This window comes from Babylonia areolata, chromosome 4 (genome assembly GCF_041734735.1).
Source record: "Babylonia areolata isolate BAREFJ2019XMU chromosome 4, ASM4173473v1, whole genome shotgun sequence".
NCBI lineage: Eukaryota > Metazoa > Mollusca > Gastropoda > Neogastropoda > Buccinidae > Babylonia > Babylonia areolata.
This window is the reverse complement of record NC_134879.1, coordinates 16,131,685-16,151,107: the sequence shown is the minus strand read 5'-3', so window position 1 is coordinate 16,151,107 and position 19,423 is coordinate 16,131,685. Positions and strand designations below refer to the sequence as shown.

General features: G+C 35.8%; 2 protein-coding genes across 14 annotated transcripts in view; one reads left to right on the top strand and one right to left on the bottom strand.

Moving 5' to 3' along the window:
* Window positions 1-52: 52 nt before the first annotated feature.
* LOC143280898 (eukaryotic translation initiation factor 5-like) lies at window positions 53-15,249 on the bottom strand. Its single transcript, XM_076585670.1, has 12 exons — window positions 15,111-15,249; window positions 14,832-14,977; window positions 11,979-12,216; window positions 9,128-9,209; window positions 8,447-8,619; window positions 7,241-7,408; window positions 5,452-5,553; window positions 4,954-5,115; window positions 4,101-4,262; window positions 2,435-2,602; window positions 1,867-1,995; window positions 53-1,592 (listed from the first exon to the last, which is right to left on the bottom strand). Exons 3-12 carry the CDS (start codon window positions 12,048-12,050, stop codon window positions 1,491-1,493), a joined length of 1,320 nt encoding a protein of 439 aa, XP_076441785.1. The 5' UTR covers window positions 12,051-12,216; window positions 14,832-14,977; window positions 15,111-15,249; the 3' UTR covers window positions 53-1,490.
* Window positions 15,250-15,370: 121 nt separating this feature from the next.
* LOC143280897 (kinesin light chain-like) overlaps window positions 15,371-19,423 on the top strand; it is a 61,053-nt gene continuing 57,000 nt past the window's right edge. For 12 of the 13 annotated variants that reach the window (XM_076585667.1, XM_076585669.1, XM_076585655.1 and 9 more), the window contains exon 1: window positions 15,371-15,512. The gene's annotated coding sequence lies outside the window, so the exon portion shown is untranslated. The remainder of the gene's footprint in view (window positions 15,513-19,423) is intronic. The other variant, XM_076585665.1, reaches the window with a different exon arrangement.

Here is a 19,423-nt window from a genome sequence, read left to right as displayed (position 1 = left end):
ATTACACTTAAAACTGAAGCCAACATTCCACAATGCAGTAACCAAACAATGATCAAATTTATAACAATTTTATTCTTTAGAGGGCAATGAGACAAGCCACCTGATGACAACATACATCCCAATCGGGTATTTGACAGTAGAATGAACAAAACAGGCTTCATAGAATACAGAATATGAAAGAAGTGTTGAAACAAAAGCAAAACACAGATGAGAGAACCGGTATTAAAAAAAAAAAAAAATTAAAAAAGAGAAAAACAGTTAAGTTTGCACCTTGCCTACCACTTGATGCATGTTTATCATGATTAGGATTTTGATGGAATTAGGAAACAACCCTGTAAAAAAGAGCTTTTCTCTATATGCTCACCCTTTAATATCCCAGAGAGGATGTTTTTTTTGTTGTTTTTTTTTTAAAAGAAAATTTGACTTTCCATGGTATGAACTGCCCTTATGGGTTCCATGTATTAAGTAATGTTCTATCAAGCAAAATTTACTGATTGTAAACATTGTGAACAACTGTCTTCAGTCATTTCACAGGTGTCTTCAGTAATGTTTGACACTTAAGTCTTCACCATCACAACACAAAAAGTAAAACGTAAAAACCCACGTGAACAATACTTGTTGCGCACATTTCAAATTAAATTCTGAATATCACGACTCTTACACTGAGTTTTTAAGTCTGGAGAAAAAATTTTTTCTCTCCATATCTTTAAGTGAAAATGTATATTTCAAAATGGTTTATTAAAAAAAAAGAAAAAAAAAAAAAAAAGAAAAGAAAAAAAAGAAAAGAAAAAGCAGCAGCATCAGCAAAAAAAACAAAACAGGCAGGTAAGCACTAAACAACAAAATTACAAACATCACAAAGGATTACCATATTTTTACAACAATGTTCACTCTCACTGCCATCACTGAATCTACAACAGCTAGTCTCTTTGCCAAATAAAATATTTTGTACATACTAATTTGATTTAATCATTATGCAATTAGTGGGAAAAAAAAGTAAAGTACACAAAGATGACTCACACTGGCCAGCAGACTTTGCCTTTGAGACAATTACTATGAAAAGCTTCAACCTTTTTTTTTTTTTTTTCCTTTAATAGAGAAAATTGTAAAAGCATCCCCCCTTCTGCAGTTTTAAACAAACAAGAACCTTGCACATTCACTGACCTATGTACATGAAACAACCAATGTCACAAGAAAGTTATTTTTCAATTGTTTTATTCACAATTGAAACTTTTTATTTTCTTCTGATTAAAAGCATTTCCTTAATGACTGAAGAAAGAAAAAGACAAAATAAAGTGTAAAGAAAATGATCGATAAAGATATAGCGTATCGCAGTGCATGGTCTGGCTGTCTACAGTACTTTAGCTACAAAGTGTGAATGGTCTCTCAAATGAACCCTTCTGACACAGACTACTTCACTCCAAAGACATGGTGGTCAATGGCATCACATCTTGCTGACGGTGTGGTGCTGGTCCACCTCAAGCCCAGGTTTAAATAGCATCAATATCAAAATCTTCTTCTTCGTCGTCGCCATTTTCCTGCGGCTTCTCAATGGGCTGCTCTCCCACCTGGCCCGTTGTAGAGTACACCACCTGGAGAGAAAAGAAAATGAAAGTGGAGTGGTAGCCTAGTGTAACATATTTTGAGCGCATGGGATTCAATCCCACACTTGCCAGAATAACCCCCCCCCCCAGTCCCCCAACGGTAATTTTCCCCACATGTGTATTTCCATTATTTACCAACACTAAAGGAAAATTAACAAAAAAAAAAACAAAACAAAAACAACTTCTGACACTAAAGTGATGACTAATATATAGAAATGCAAACCTTGTAATACCCGGTTCACCACTAGTTGCCAATCCTTACCTCCTCTTCTTCCTCTTCCTCCTCCTCATCTTCCTCTTCTTCAGAAGCCTGTTCCAACCAGTCGATGAAAGGTTTAGCTTTCTCCCGGATCTGCTGAGCAATCTCCTTGGACACATACTTCTTAGACACCTGCAAACAAATTAACATTCCACAAAGATGAAAACTTTTCAGTCTCTTTGATGGGTTATTTCAAATGTGCATGTGCCAATGATAAACCAAACATAAACCCCTAGCAGTAAAGAGTTAAATGTACACACATGATGACAATCGTGTGCTCCCATTTTTCCATTTCAGTCTGCAACATGTTCAGCCAGATCTGAAATCTCACAGGTCCTGTGATGTGAAGCAGATGTTCTTTAAAGTGGTCTCCAATGGGGCAGAAAGTAGCGATTCTGCTTTTTCTACCCACATTATCCTAACCTGTGCCGATTTACATTTTCAAGACGAATTCTTTCAGGAATCTCCGTTTGATGGCAAAGCCGAGATGTTTCCATGCCTGAAGTTTACAATACAGATGAAGAAGGCAACTTAACAAGGTTGTTACACATAAACACAGAAACATATTCACCTTCTTGGCCCAATCCAGAATGACCTCCTCTTCCAGGATGTCCAGGTCATAGAACGCTTTCAGAATATGAGGCACCCGTGGCATGAGGGCGGAGGAATACTCCCGGCCAATCAGCATCTCCAGTCCTCCTACCAAGTACTTCTGGGCCTTTGGGCTGTCCTTGCAAAACTGTAAGACACACACACACACACCCCCCAGTCAAAAGTGGACACTCTGTCCACTACTCCATTAGAGTCACAAAGTGAGGATCTACATTATCAACAGCACCCATGGAATACTGTAACTGCACCACCAACAGACAACTTTTAATGCATTCACACAACCCACATTTTTAAACACACAAAATCATAGAACATGGATTTGGTAAACTGCTTAAGAAAAAGGCATTACATCATCTATATTCAAAAAGAGTTTTTCTATGCCTTTATATGTTCAAGTGTAACAATATTATATTCCACACCTTTTAGTGGATATGTTTAACTTTATGCATGTCAAAAGCGACAGGAGTTGCCACAAAGTACCTATCTCCAGCAGGCAGCGGAGACAGCTGGCAACCAGCTTTGGACGTTTGAATTTCTGACAGCTTTGACCCCCTATTAGTTATGGAACTGGTTTCAGAATGAGGCTTCAACCATTTGCTTTTTATCCAGTTGATTTTGCCAGATTTTTTTTCCCCACGTTTTACAAAAATTTTTTTTTAACAGTGAATTTCAGATGCGAGTCAAGATGGCACATTTAGTCTGAGATTTTAGAATTCTGCCACGACAATGAATCTGGCGATGAGGTTTTTTGCCAGAATATCTTCAACAAATGGATGATTGATGGTGATGTGAGTGTGGAGGGTCTTGGACAGTTTGATAATGTTCATGAAAACCAAGAACAAAGGACATTTTCATGACTGGCCAGTCAGGTTTTTGGAAATAGCAGGTGCAGTGATAATCCATGAAAAGTTTTTCGCATGCAGATTATTTCTCTTTATACTGCTGATGTGGTTGATCAACTTGTCATCGAAACAGATGATGAAATATGTGGGGCAGGAGAAACAAAACTGCCTTATGCATAGTGTGTTCGCATGAGGCATTAAATCAACTAGGTTTCAATTAAAGCTTTTCTGTCTTCTTTTTACCGGCCTTACAGGGGGTGGGAAGCATTTGATGATCCATTGATTGAAATGCCAAGGTTCTGTCATGTCTGAATACCAAGACCATAATTAAGAAAGACCATGCTTAAGAAAAGGTAGAAAAAAAGACGAACCTCCCAGCTGAAACAAATACTGATAGTTTATCGTATGTACATTATTTTATCTATCTATTTCATTATTACCATTCACATACTAAACTGTAAAGCATGCAAACTATTTTTGCATCATCTCAAACAATGTTATTTAATCTACATCAACCTTCTGGAGTTTCGTTTCTGCTGCTCAAATTCCACTTTTACCTCCTGACAGTATGACCAAAAAACTAACATCTAAAATTGTTCTTTTCATAATATACAATATTACTATATAAAAAAAAATTATTCATTTAGATTCTGTGAATCCAGTGAATGAAAGAACCCAGTTTCAATCAATAAATTTTTCTTTATAAGGGAACATACAAGGTAGAATCTAAAGTGATAAATGAGACAGAACAAACTCAGTAGTGTTTTCAAAGCATCAACTCACGCTGAGAAAGAGAATGCGGTGCTCCTTGACCTGCGCGAGGACCTTGTCGGTCAGCAACAGCTCCACAAGCACTAGAGGCACCTTCTCCTTCACCTCCAGTCGCTCCGCCTCGCCAACCACTTCCTTCACACTCTTGCCCAGCTCTCCACTGTCACGCTTGCTCTGCACACATACACAAACATGCACATTGCATTAATCACAGAAATGTCACCATCCTCTTAGCAGACAAGAACAGTTACCATGCTATACAATTCTTTTGACAAATTACATTCTGTTTCTCACATACGTATCCTTAGCATTTAATTTGTTACACTTACAGTACCACAATACACAATGGATTGCATTCATACTCACTCTCTTGACTGTTAGATTTACGTAAATGCAGAATAGTATAGTCAACACATTTCTCATTCTTTACTGCTTCAAGTTTCTTGTATTTAAAATAGTAATTGTGTGTGTAAGTGAAAACAAGTGTATCCTGGAGTAACATCCATTTTCTCTTCTACTGTTTTCATATACCGCCACCATTTGCATGTGTCACTGAATCCTGCAACCTACCAATCTCCCTACATCCCATCACATTTAAAAATTCAAATCTGGCACTCTCTAGCAGTCTGCAGATACAGGAATCAGACCAACGACCTATGCATATTCCTTGTAGGATGTCACTTTTACTAAGACTTAGACTTAACAGGTTTGAGTTTCATCCATATTTTCTAATAAAAACGGAGTCTGCACTAGTGGGTCAAGGTTAAGTATGTGTAATTAAATTTCTAATTATGAGCAATAAAACCAGAAATCTGTCGAGTGAAAGCACTGTCTAGCTAGGTAGTTGGGAAGAGACATAGCTTACCTTGATAAGCTTGTAGACAATATCCATACGATCTTTGTCAGTTTTTTCCAAGTCGTCCGTCAAAGCCAAACCCTTTGCTGCCCCAGACAGTTCGTCCATGCGCTGCCTCACAGCTTCCTCGCTGATATCTTCTCCCCAGTCATCGTCGTCCCCATCATTTTGCTGTTCACATAAAGCATACTGATCAATTAAGTAGTCCAATTACAACCCTTCCACGCATGTTCACCTATTCTCTCAATAAGCAACATGTTAACAAAAAGGAGTAGCTGGAAAAGGCTCAACATATCCCTTCTTCATGCTCATTAGGATTCTTTAGAGCTGCTTCTTGCTAAGAAAATGGCATATGTTAAGTTTACCACCAACCCAATGACAGGTGGTCAGTAATAGCTGGGCAATTTAAGACTTGTAAACAAGTATTTTTCCCTTCCTTTTTTGAAAATTGTAAGTAACGAAAAGATACATGGTCATTCAGTAAAAGAAAAAACAAAAGTTATTCACCTCTGGTGGAACATCAATGGTGCCTCCTGAAGCACGCTGTGCAGCCATCTGCTGCTGCGCATTAGCCTCAGGACTGTGACGATCATTTTCTTCCTTCTTGTCCTGTTACAAAAAAAAAAAAAAATTTCAATTACCTATGACCTGACAAACTGCAAGGAACATATTTAAGTTCATTTTCTTCCTTCTTGTCCTATTACAAATAAAATAAAATTCATTTATCTATGGCCTGACAAACTGCAAGGAACATATTTAAGTTGAAAAACTAAGAAAAACAAGTAACACTGACAGAACAAAAAAGTTTTGGTATCATGTCTCCTTATGTGACGTAGCGCCCGAAAACAAGGCTCAAGTCGCAGCCAGCAATTCTTAGCTTTGCACACAAACACGGAATTTCAGTCAAAATAATGAAAGTTGAGATTCTTACAAATATTGTATTTCTTGAAGTCTTACCTTTGCTGTCATTATTTTAGCATTAAAGTGCCTGGAAATGTATTTTTAATGTTTTCAGGTGCATACCTGTCAAAATCATGTAATTTTTAAAAATATGTAACAAAAAACTGATTCTTTTTCTGTATTTCAGCTGTAAGCTGAAAGCGACAAAGACAGGAAAATTCTGGCATGCGAAGCAATAATATAGAAATGAGCATTGAACAAACACTGGTAGTCTCCCCCAGAACCATCTATCATGTCGGAGAATGAGTATGGTTAGTGTTTCGCTAGTTTTTCACTTGCTACCCTTGCTGAAATGCATGTTCAGCTGGGTCACTTCAATTCTTCCAGACATTTCAAATTTGAAGTTCACAAGATTGATAATTCTACTGAAAAGTCCAAGCTTTTCATGATATATTTTAACAGATAAGGTTTCATTCTGCAGTGTGTGTGACACAATAATTCAGAGAAAGACAGTTGCTGCTGCTGACCTGAAAAAAGATCAGCCATTCTTGCCTTCGTTTGAGTAAATAGACAAAATGTGAAATTTCCACTTTTTTACCATAGAGATATATAGATCACTTAATTCTGAATCTTTTGACACCAAAAACTGCTTCAAGATAATTCTTGTTCTCAAGTTACAATCAGGCAAATGTATGAGCTGATTTCTGCATTTGTACTTTTTGGGCACCCCAATTTTTTTTTTTTTTTTTTTTTTTTAAACAGAAACCAACCAACTATAATAGATCAGTTCTGTTCATTGTATGTTAATCTGATTTTTTAACTTTTCGAAGTACAAATGTCAAAAATAAAGAATTCCGACTTTAGCCGAGTTTTCACATGCTGAGTCACAATCAAATGCAGTCAAACCTGAAGGGTACACGATCTCATTTACCTTATTAAAAAAGCATGCCACATAATTCATATCTTCTGAATATTATGGATGATTCCTGCTAGAAACTTGTGAAAGCGATATGAGAGCAAGCAACATCAGAGAAATGAACATATGTTGTCCAAAAGGCAAAGAAGATGCAAGATCTAAGTGGATGTACTAGTACAAATATGGACTTTTAATTTGACTGAAGATTATCGGCAAGTGTTCAAGCCTTCCAATCATGAAAACATATTTGCACAGCATAAAACCCAACTATTAGCTGGCTGACTTCTGAAGTGGACTTATGAAGCCTGTGATAAAAATCACTTTTTCATTATCAGATTAATGTAAGACAAGGCAATTTCAAAATCACATAAACAATTCAGCAAAAAATGAATAAAAATGTTGAAATTCTGCTGCACTTCTCAGCATAATACTGGGATAAAGAGAAATATAAGCATACAATTACAATCTAAAAAATCTCACCTTGTCTTTTTTGCTTTTCTTGCCTTTGCTTGGTGTGGTAGCTTGTAAATCCTGATCAGGGGGATTTTTCAGGATGAAGGTGGTCAGCTTGTGACGCATGTCGACATTGCCATTATGACCGCAAGCAATGCAGCGTTGGGAGATAGTCTGTTTTTTCACAGACACAATCTGAAAACAAAAGCCAAATTAATGTACTTTCCTCATCTGACAGTACAAGAACAGATCATGATTCGCTCCTGTAGGACTTCAAATCATCCAAGGTTTTTTGGTATGTAGCTGAATCTCATTCATATGTCCTAAACTAAAAAGAGCACCAAGATCTGTGGTTAAGTGAATACAGGAAATGCTGTATTTCAAAGACAGACAGTAGGATGATTTTCATCTGGGTGTAAAAGGAATTTTTCGATGACTTGCATAGGAAATTTTCAAAAATACTAATCTGGCTAGAGTACTTTTTATCTTATTTTATTCTTTATTAATACTAATAACAGATAAAGAGTCATTATCGACTGTATGCGCTCTGTGTCTGAAAACTAAATTTTGACCATTATTTAAGGCCACCTATCACAACAGACTCAATGTGACAACATTAGCAATCCAAATAAATGCTGAACAGCAACATTTCAGTTGCACCACTGTTTGATTTGACATGGTTCATGTTCACCATCAAATCAAACTGAAACTTTATCTCATACTACATATAAAAAAAAAAAAATAAATAAACAAATTTCAACTGAGTGCGATTGCAGACTATTTAGGGCTTGAAAAAGAGCAGTGTTGGAGTTGGGGATAAATTTTTACTGTGAACGTAAAGAAACTGGAAGAGAACTGATCGTTTTTTGAAGCAAGAACACAAATCAAAATGGCGGATGGGGCTGAAAAGCAGGGCAAGCAGACTGGATTCTGATTGAACAAGCTGATGAACTAGGTCTTTACAAGTCTACATTTGATCGTAGTCTGTAAAATAAAATTGTAAAATAAAAAATAAACAACACCAAACAAAAAACAGCAGACAACAGAGCAGACAAAGAGTAACAGAGCAGAGTCAAGCAGACAAAAACAATTTTGATTCCTATCCAGTTTTCCGAAGCTGATGTCGTCACTACTAGGAAAACATCTGCTGCTAACGGAGAACTTAGCAGATGTGGCTAATCGGATGTGTGCACCTTGTTAATGCTCCAAACAGTGCTAATGTAAAATAATTACCAGGTTGGTCTCAGGATTGGAGCATTCATCACAGAGGACAAACTTTTTTATGAAACCATCCAGCAGGTTTTGCAGCTTATCAGCATCATGAGAGCCGTTGACAATGTAGCGGTCATTTTTGGTGTCAAACTGTGTCTGGGCACCCAGTTCACAGCCAAAGAATTTGGTGGGATCTGCAAGTAGAATACAGCACTGTTGCCATAAAACATTTTTACTGATCTGACAAGCTGTGAACTGCTAATGAGCCAAACATTTAGCTGAATCCAGATGATATCTATAAATGCTATCTTGGTCACTGTTCACATCACTCAACATGACCATCACCTCAGATTAATACCATCAAAGAGACCATAATAAATCCCGAGTCGATATTGCTATCGCCATTTCATGACACTCTTTCATGATTCCAAGAACTCATTTCTCAACATCAAGCTTACTCAACATCCATGATTACAGCTGCGAACTTGGATGATATATCTAAATACCTATATATATTTCTTTCACTACACTAAAAGGAATGCCTGCTACAGTAACACTAACAAATCTCTTTTACACCAGAAACAAGTTTTCATAGGTCTGTCTAAATTCAATGAAAGCTCAAAAGACCATATAAAGGTGACTGCACCATGTTCAACAAATATGTTTCTATATGACATGAGAGAACACTTCATAAATACTTACAGGTTGGAGGCCTGGACAGTGCCTTGGCAATTTCTGCCATGTTGACAATCACAGTTTTTATTCCATTTCCTTTTCCCTCCACCTGAAACAAAGGAAATTTCTCAACATACCTAAAAATATCAAAGAGCTACCAATCTGTCCAGTTTTTAACACCAGGAAGCTAATCTGAAGATAAAAACCACAATTTTGCAGATTTCCCCCAAGCCTGAAACTACCTACTGATTAAAAAATATAGGTTTTTTTCATACTGAAATAAATTTATCCTCTTTCTAATGCTTTGTTTTTCTTCTGTGTTTAGCCTTTGCGGAATAAATGAGTAAAAATCATGGGAAGTCCACGGGCTACTTTCATACCCTTGATTTCATGGCTCCCTCTCTTGCTTTGCTTGCCTTGACTCTTCAAGCTGAGCTTTTTTTTTTTTTTTTTTTTTTTTTTTAGCACTGATAAGTTAGCCTTGGCCTCAGCTTTCCAATAATTGGTGGTTTTGCTTTAAATGTAAATTTGCTTTCATGTAAATCTCTGAAAATAGTTAACATTAAAGAGGGATGTTAACATGAGAGTGCACAAAGTGCTGTTAAAGAGTGAAACACCAGGGATTCCCCATGAAATACAGAAAAACAGAACCACATGTCAATTTGTCTGGAAATTTATTGGCTATAATTTCTCTTTTCCTATGATAATGCAACCAGTAAGTATGTAAAGCTGATTCTTGAAAAGAAAGATTAATCAGCAGATCACTTTAGGGTAGTGTTCTTTCTTCTTCTTCCTTTGCCTAACACTTCACAACTTCAGGTTTATAGAACATGATAACAACAGGACATTCATCAGCATTTTCCACATTGCACAAGGCGCTTTACAATCCACACGCAAGCACATACGAAACACTGTCCTCAACTCGCAATTATGCACAACAAACATATTTACCCTTTTTAAGCTCATTTCTCTGAGTTTCACTCTTGCTGTGTCTTTCATGAACTATTGCCAGTATTGGTTTAAAGCATTAACACTATGTGAAGCAAGTGTTTGATTTTAAATTGATTTTAATTATTCATATGAATAATTTGGTTTAAAGCATTAACATTGTGTGAAGCAAGTGTTTGATTTAAAATTGATTTTAATTATTCATATGAATAATACATTATCATTGCTTTTTTTAGTCTTGCTTACATAAAATCTAAATATATCACTTACCACTGATTGCATGCATCACCCTCCCCTATTTCAGACCCCCCATCTGTCTCACCAAATTGTATTCTATCATCAGGTCTGAAGCTGTGCAAATTCAGTAATTGATTCAATCTTTCATTCACTAATTCAGTAACTGGTTGTATGTTTGATACACACATTATAAACACATCCATTCATTATCCATCAATTTCTGGAAAATAAACTTGAAATTTTGCTTCACTATTCCACGGTGTGGATTGGAGAATATATAATGGATAAGACATGAAGGATGCATTTCTTGAAAGTGGGAGGGGAAGTAAACTTGTCTAGATATTTTCTAAATTTGAACTTTCAATGTGGAATGTTTCATATGATTCTTGGATATGCGGGTAACTCAGGGGGAACACCTAGATTTGCCAGGAAGAGAACTGGGGGAGATGAAATATTAAAAAAAAAAAAGAGTTTTACTTGCATTTTTCCTTTGTCTCATTTTAAAGACCTTGCTCAGCAAAATACAAATCAATTTATTTCATAAACATAGCAGAAATTTTACGCAACTGCCAATTTTCCTTTTTGACAAAATTTGCCGACAGAGAATTTCAAAGTTTATTTTACTTCTCATAATCAAGAAAATTATCAGACTGTGCAGCTGGGGAAAATCTGCATAATTACAATACAAAATATTTAATTTCAAAGTTTTTAACCTCCTGTTTATATTGGAGATTTTTCCAAAAGCTTAAAATGACGCATGAAAAGGCTCAAATTCAATGAACTTTGCATGGCTGAAACTTTGGTTCTAATAATTTTTATTCTGGGATATTTCTTTTGATTTGTATTTAACTATTTTTAATCTAAGCTCATTCTAGACTCGTTTTCAGACATTTTAAAAAAAAGGCTGCTGATATATATATGTATACTTATATAATATATATATATCTTATTCTGTGTACCTCCCTCTCAGTATCTTTCATTCTCTAACTGGCTTCAGAGAGAGCCAAGACATTTTTTCAGGTATGGATAATGTTAAAAGAATACTCTAAATTGTAGTTGTAAATAAAACTATTTGTTTATCATTACCCACCATGACTGGTCAAAGTCTAAGAATCAAATGTACATGACATGTACTTAATGATTAAGATTATCATAAATCATTATTCTGGGCATTTACACCCAATCTTGAAAATAAGTCCTAGGCGTTTGCAAATAGAAAAAAAAAAAACCCAAAAAACCCCAAACAAAAAAACCCCACATAAATATCAAAATCAATAACTGAACATGATACAAAACATTAAATCCTACATTCATTCCCCCCCCAACCCAACACACATCCAAACAAGCACAAATGTTTTATGCAAAGATACATTTCCATGTATGAGCACATACTGAAGATGTCAAACATTTTAAAGCCAAATGCTGCCTCTAAAACTAAGATGACTGAACTTCCTTGGTATTTTTCTTTTTAAGTGAAACACAAGAACCACCATTTTTCTGTGAATCAGTGAAGGAGAAGAAAAAAAACAACAACCACCACCTTACCTAAGTCCTGTAATTGGCTATTTCAAACATGACAAATAACTATGAATACTGATTTACATTATTTGGTGCTACTTGGGACAACCATAAAAAAACTTGTAAAATATTAAAACCCTATTTTTCTGAGCACAGAGAGAGACAGAAAACTCACTTTGGCTAAGAGACGAGGCATCTTATAGCGGTAGAACTGGTCCATGTTGGATCTGTCAATGTTGACCGCCATGTTTCCTGATTTATTTGGTAAGGCTTTCTTTTCCTGTGAATACTACAATGACTTTTGCTCCAATGGCTGGGTGACGTCGAGAACTTCATAAAAGCTCCTGGAGTTTCCAAACTCCAAAATGTTTGATTGCGAGTCGCAATGGTTCTTGAGTGCCTCAGCAGGGGCCCTGAAAAACAAACTTCATAGAATAATGGTCATTTTGACAGCCATGTGTAAAAACACATCCCAATAAGTGATATCAGAAAAAGCAAACAAAATAATGAAAAAGTAGTTCTGTCTTCAGCTTTAACACTGTAACAACTATTTCAATGAAATTATGAAAACAAAAACAAAACAAAGTTAATTTGCCTTACATCCACTCTGCTGTTGTTTTTTTCCATTTTTTTTTTGTTGTTGTTGCCTTTTTAAACATGTCTTTCCTCTCTAACCATACTTTGTGGTAAGTTGAACAGTCTATCACATGGATTTGTCTTTCCATCCATATGCGACTTTCACGAAAGGACAAGACAAAAATACCACTCAGAATGTATTAACTGAAACAAAAAGAAATGGCACATTTGTTCAAAACAGGCTGTCAAATATATACCAGAAAAACCGAACATTTAAACTAAATTAAAGGGTGAGATTCAGGATATCTTTGTTTTTTTAAAATATTTTTATTATTATTATTATTTTTTTTTATTAACATTTTTGCTTCTATCTGTATTACTAAATGCATATGAGCCTTCCACAAAAATATAAAAAGTGCAATTTTAGCTCAGCATACATCAAAGAAAAATACCATTAATCAAAATACCTAAATCTAATATCAGTTTTCTCATTTCATTCAACATCAATTTCTTGATGAATATGCCATGGTTAGTGCAAGCTGGGCATCATCATGTTTCCAGAATCCACGTACTGCAGACATAGATTACATCTCCTACATGTATAATTGATCTATTCCTGCATGCCTTTAGTTATACACAAGGGGGTTCAGGCACAAGCAGTGTACAATAATTTGTTTTATATAGTTTGCTACTATTAGTACTAGACTTTAGTGGTTCATTCATAAAGACCTCCTTTCAACATTTTCTTTTCATTGGCTGATAGATAAAACATCTTGTGTGGGTGAATGTCAAGATCTAAAAAGTTTAAGTCTATATAAAGCTGTCCTTTCAAAGTCTGAATAAAAATTAAAACTTTAGAGAAGACTCCCACACTGCATTGAATTGTATAACTTTTGTCACAACAGTTGATAAAATTTTAGTGCGAGATATTCTGGCTGTTCTGCCCTGGGGATAGCATATCCCCCCGGCCCGATTTGTTTTCCAGAGTGGATTTTTCTACAGAATTCAGAGACAACCCTATTTCTGCCATGGGTTCTTTTACATGGAAAAAGTGCAAGCCACACACAGGACCTCGGTTTGTTGTTTCATCTAAATGACCAGCCCAGACCATTAATCAAGGTCTAGTGGAGAGAGAAAATACTGTATCCGTTTAAGTGTGGGATTCTATCCCATGCACTAATTTATCTTGCTTGTTAAGAGGACGCGTTACTATACAGCCACTCTTCAGCGGTGATATGGTAACTCTATTTACCATTGCCAGTCTTGTTCGGTAAGGATACCTAATGATGTTACAACTTTCCTTTGACTCATAAAATGTCATGTAAGAATATATTGTAATTTGTATAGTACTATTCTTAATTGTCACAAAAGATTTCTGTGTGAAATTTGGGCTGCTCTCCCCAGGGAGAGCATGTCACTACACCGAGAGCGCCACCCATTTTTGGTTTTTTTCCTATATGCATTTTTCTTTTGTTTTTCCTTTTCATGTGTTTTGTTTTCCGGTCGAAGTGGACTTTTCTACAGAATTTTGCCAGGAACAACCCTTTTGTTGCCGTAATTCTTTTACATACGCTTAATGCATGCTGCACACAGGCCTTTGGTTTTCTGTCTCATCCAATGGTACTTTCAATATATGTGAAACCTATCTTTAAATCAATCCAATTGTATTGATAAAGTTATAAATTTTGGTTAGCCTTATTTTATGTGGCTAAAAGCATACTCATGTATCCAGAATTTAACCAGGAAAAACATTTGCTTGTAAGTACAATGGTATTAGAAATTTTGATGCTGTTTCAGCTCTTTACAAGCACCTTTATTTTTGTGCTACTGCTGATTTAAAAAAAAAGTATTTTCTTTTCTTTTCTTTTTTTTTTTTCCAAAAAATCCTCAGACAAATCTAATATGATCTATTTCACCAGTAGCTTACAATGATGCAAACTACCCAACCAGCAGCAATCAAGACATGCACCAGCACAACAATGGGCGATATCCAGTTTTTCCAAGATGGAATGAGTAGTGGTCGCAAGGCGTGGACATTCACTGCGCCAGTCACAGAGGTGTGGAAGGAAAGAAATGTGGATACATGTAGCCAATCAATGTTGGTCATGTGAGGAGAAAACCTTGATCTGTAATTCCCATATGTTCATCTTCGTTGTTTTATTTCCATCTTGATCATGGGGACTATTTTACGCTAAATTCAACGGCATCTCGCTTACGTTTCGCCTACAAACAACAACTTTGATTCTGTTAGTTATAACTGATCAAAAAAAGTGCCCATCTCATCGTAACTCGTAGGCGTGAAATAATTTACCCAGACAGCACGTGCGCTAACGTGGCCTATGAAAATGGCGGCTTGTCTGGGGCATGACGACATACTCACTTATCAATTTCTCAATTTGTAAATGTCGATTTCTTTCTTTAAAAAAATGCATAAATAACGCAAAATACGTACCGATTTGAATCAAAACCGTCATAAAACCTAATACGCAGTAGGATAGCTCTCCAAAAGGTTTTGCCAACTGGCACCAATAACCCCCGAGGGAACGAGCCCCAATGTGACGTGAACCGTCCTCAAGAAAAGGACCTCCAGCTCAAATTCTGAAACAAAGATCAGACAAATGTATATTAACTTTTGTTTAACAGTTTTTCAGCATGAAAAATAAAACGAAGTATCTCATGTTCGAGGCAATCAAAATTGTTAAACACACATTTCTGCTGGCGGTCATCTTACCTTGGGTTGCGTTGTGAGTATGATTGCCCGGATGGAGACAGTGACGAAATTTTGTCGCAAGTGTTCACGTACACGCGAGATCACGTGTGACTTGTCCACCATGTTACGAGAAAAATGAGAAAGTGACAGTGGAGAGAGGAAGTTTTATCCTCGAACAGCTGACCATCTGTTCTTCGAGCATACCTGGATATCACTGAATTGTGGAAGTGTTAAACAGTCTAAGTTGTATATACAGAGAGGCGTGTTATGAGTGTCGTACTCGCAGTACGATTGCGTGATGAAGAAACGGATCTGATACGATTTGTTAGCAGTCGATCATTCGCACTGTTGCTGTCTGCTGAGCCTGCGGTTCAGACAAAAACAAACAGTGATTTGGCCATATATTTTGCTTTTTCTCGATAGGTAAGGATTTTATGATTGTTTTAAAGTTTTGTCGGCGAAAAATACACACCCATCAAAGCACACATTACTCTCTCACACAGATACATGCAATGAAAGACACCACAAAAATACACAAGATCATATTTATACACACTTTAGTGTGCACATTGTGTACACGCCTTCATGTGCACGCATGCGCACAAACCGAACACAGTCACTTTTTCATTGTCACACACTCACACACAACCCACAGGTTCTGTGTATCATAGATCTATTGATATCTGAAGATGACTTCTCGTTTGCACATGTATGTGTTGTGGTGTGTGTGTGTGTGTGTGTGTGTGTGTATATATATATATATATATATATATATATTAAATATATGTACACAGTGTATAGTACTATGTGACACACAAAGTAGCAAGCACACACACACATTCACACACTACCATGATTTGGCTTAAATAGCTTTCATCAGTATTTTGCCTGGATGATTTTTAATTTAAAAAAAATTTATTTTATATAATGTAAATCATTTTACCTGGTGGACATTCATGGTAATATTTCTCTTATGTTATGACTAGCTTTTAATCGATAAATTATTCTGGCAGATGTAATCCTTAGATTGTGACATGTCTAATGAGTTTTTGAAATAATGAATTTAAGTGTGCATTTGGTGGCATTAGGATCATTGAAGATTCTTTTACAAGTTTGAAAATTTAGGAAAGATTAAAAAAAAAGAAAAAAAAAATCAATTTGGTGAAAGCTTTTGTCAGATTTAGTGGATGTCCCTATGTTTGCTGTCATTTACTGATTTGCAGTGAAAATTGTGAAAAGATTCCATACAGTGCTTTGATCATAATGTCTATGCAGAATTTTTGTCTTACTGAGTTACTCTCAATTATATTACACCATAATCTCTTTTACGTAAGCTTCAGAATACTGATCCAATTTCTCTTCATAGGTCAAATTACTTGTTCAGGACTATTGTTTACTTAATGAATATTCTGTTCACATTTTATACAAAGCTTATATATTTATAATGTTTTCTTATGTATGGGGACAATGCCTCATTACCATATTCCAGGATTGGTCTTGCATATGACTTGAATAATCGAACCATTATATATTTCTATATGTGTAAACTGGATATGACCGTTGACCTTTTTAACCATTACATTATTATATGTTCTTGAAAGGTTAAATATCTGTCCATTAGAATAGCCAAATCCTTTTAGTTTTACAAGTCTGTTTCCTCCTGATAAAGACAATTCATATTATAAGTATAACAGATTAATAAACAAACAAGAAATAGATAAATGCAGTATTTTTACATTTGATCATTGTTAAATTTGATTTGCCACTCTCATCCATTTCAGTAGTTTGTCAATATTATCTCAGAGCAAATCAAACTTGCTGTTCTTTGTTGATGATTTTACAGTATGGTTCAGTTATCAGTATCACCAACATTTAAATTTTTAAAGTATTTATAACACTGTATAGCATCAGGTATATATGGATAAAATACATATATGAGCATTAACTCAACCATACTGTTTATGCTAGATTGCTGAAATGGATTATTTTCCAGGATGTAACCTTTTTGAACATGAATTTGTTGATACCATGTTGAGCCATGCAAAACTATGCAATAACATGCTAAACCTCGCATCCTATTTGCAAATTATTCTTTCCTTCACTCATAGTTCAGATGCAATAACTCACAGTCACAGACATGTAGAACACAAATTTTATATGATTACAATTGAAAACACACACGCATGTATGCACACATGCATGCACACGCATGTGCGCGCACACACACATACACACACATACACGCATGCACATACACATGTAAATTATGCAAGTGTGCACCTGTACTGTGGAACATCCCCCACATTCTTAAATCTTGGATGATATATATATTAAAGTATTGCAAGGGATAGCAAACACTACATATTCCAATGTTTGAAAAATTGATGGACATCATGGCTGTCTACACTTCTTACGACCATATCGATTATGGCATGTGTTGGTGGTCTATGTCTGTCATGATCACAACTAATAATTTGAGTTCTCTGGTGGAACGATTCAGCGCTTGTAGCTTTTAGAGGTGTTTGGTTGGCTAAGAGTGGACCGGGCAAGACGGGTCATCTTTTCACTGTTAGCTGTGCGAAATTTGGCCAAGCAGAGCAAACCGATAGGCCTAGTTTGCATCAGTTTGACATGGTACAGTATATGACACCAAACATGTACTGATGTAGTATAATACAAACTCCTCCTTTCTCTGGAAAACGAAATATAGTGGAGTCGTGGATTAATATTTTTGATCATGTGTAATAGTACAATTTTAAATGCAATTTGCAGCATTTGATTTTTAATTTTCCTAAAGCCTTTATAAATCGCAGTGTATGGTAAAGATGATGTGGATATTAAGATCATCAGTTTTCAACGTCATTGTACAGCTTGTACTTGTGGTCAGAAAAAACTAATAATAAAAAAGATAAAGATTCACGATCTTAACTTTTCTTCTGTAGCATGCTTTGGAGAATGGTCGAATGTGCAGAGCACTCAACCATATCTGGTTCATTGCTTTTAATCCCAAACAAAACAATCAAAGTAAGTTGATGGTCTTGAGAATGTGGAGATGGATGAAACTGTTTTTTTTTTTGTTTTTTTTTTCCAAATACAATCTCTCAGGAATAAGAGTGAAGATCTAGCCACACTCCTCCTGATAGAAATTGAAGAATAAAACTTGAACTTTATTTTCAGGACTATTGGTATTACTGTGAGAACTGTGCATGGAAAATGTTGGAAACTGGATATTTTGTGACCCTGTGTTGACCAACTTTCAGAGACAAGATTGGGCCGGTAAATGTGTTGATCTTTCTTCAGTTGAGAACGTCTTGAGATGTTTGCTGCCAGGGGTTGAAATATCCTGAGATAATGTGTTATTCAATAAAATTTTAAAAAAGGAAAGTTTTAATCAAAATTTGTGTATTCTATCATTCTGTATGGCATAAATGCAAGCTATTGTCTGACTTCAATTTTACTTTTAGCTTGTGTGGTTTAGGGAAATGGTGTCCATCTCTTTTCTCATGCCCAGACACACTTCATGACATCACAATTCACATGCAAATGAAACACAACACTTTAGTGTTCTGGGGTTTTTTAATTCACATTTTTACAGTAAATTGTGAAACATACATAAAATTGACAGAAACTTCCCAGATTCAGTTGATGCCTCGTAAATGAAGAGTTGTAATAAATCTCAGACGTACCCAGGTTCAGTTGATGCCTCATAAATGAAGAGTTGTATACTTGTAATAAATCTCGGACGTATCGTATGACACAAATACTGTGAAACCCGCCAGTCATGGAAGATTTCAGCACCATTTTGCAGTTAGCCAGACCACTGCACAATTACAACAAATCATGCATAATCTGTGAATGTACTTTTATCAAATAATCATTCTGCTGGGTAGAACAAGCTCTGCATGATCAGTGAGACTAACATTGGTAGTGAGATGACGTATTTTGCTATTTATGTTTTGTTTTGTTTTGTTTTTTTCAAACACAGCCAGTTTATTCTGCTCTTGTCTGCACCATACCCTCATACATAGATGCGGAAAGAGTCTTTGTTTGATCTCATCATTTGTCATCACATCTCTGCATCCAAAGCATGACATATTTTTTTAATTGTTGAACTTGAAAATTTTGCCTGGACAAGTGAAATCAGATGTTCATTCACTCAGGCACAGATTTCCAGTGACTTTGCATCAAGGTGTTAGGCAGTGCTCAGAGTACTTACTAAAGCCTCCATCTATTCTGTTCTGATTGGTACTATTTTGTTGTTCCTGATATATATCCTTAACAGCTAAGATAAGCATGTTAGAAATGCAGTCCACGTTTCAACTGCTACCCGTCAG

Coding starts and splice junctions, on each gene's coding strand:
- LOC143280898 (XM_076585670.1), bottom strand. CDS start 12,050: ATGGCGGTCAACATTGACAGATCCAACATGGACCAGTTCTACCGCTAT. Junction 2,603..4,100: donor ACCGCATTCTCTTTCTCAGC/GTGAGTTGATGC, acceptor TGTGTCTTACAG/TTTTGCAAGGACAGCCCAAA. Junction 1,593..1,866: donor AGGAAGAGGAAGAAGAGGAG/GTAAGGATTGGC, acceptor TTTTCTCTCCAG/GTGGTGTACTCTACAACGGG.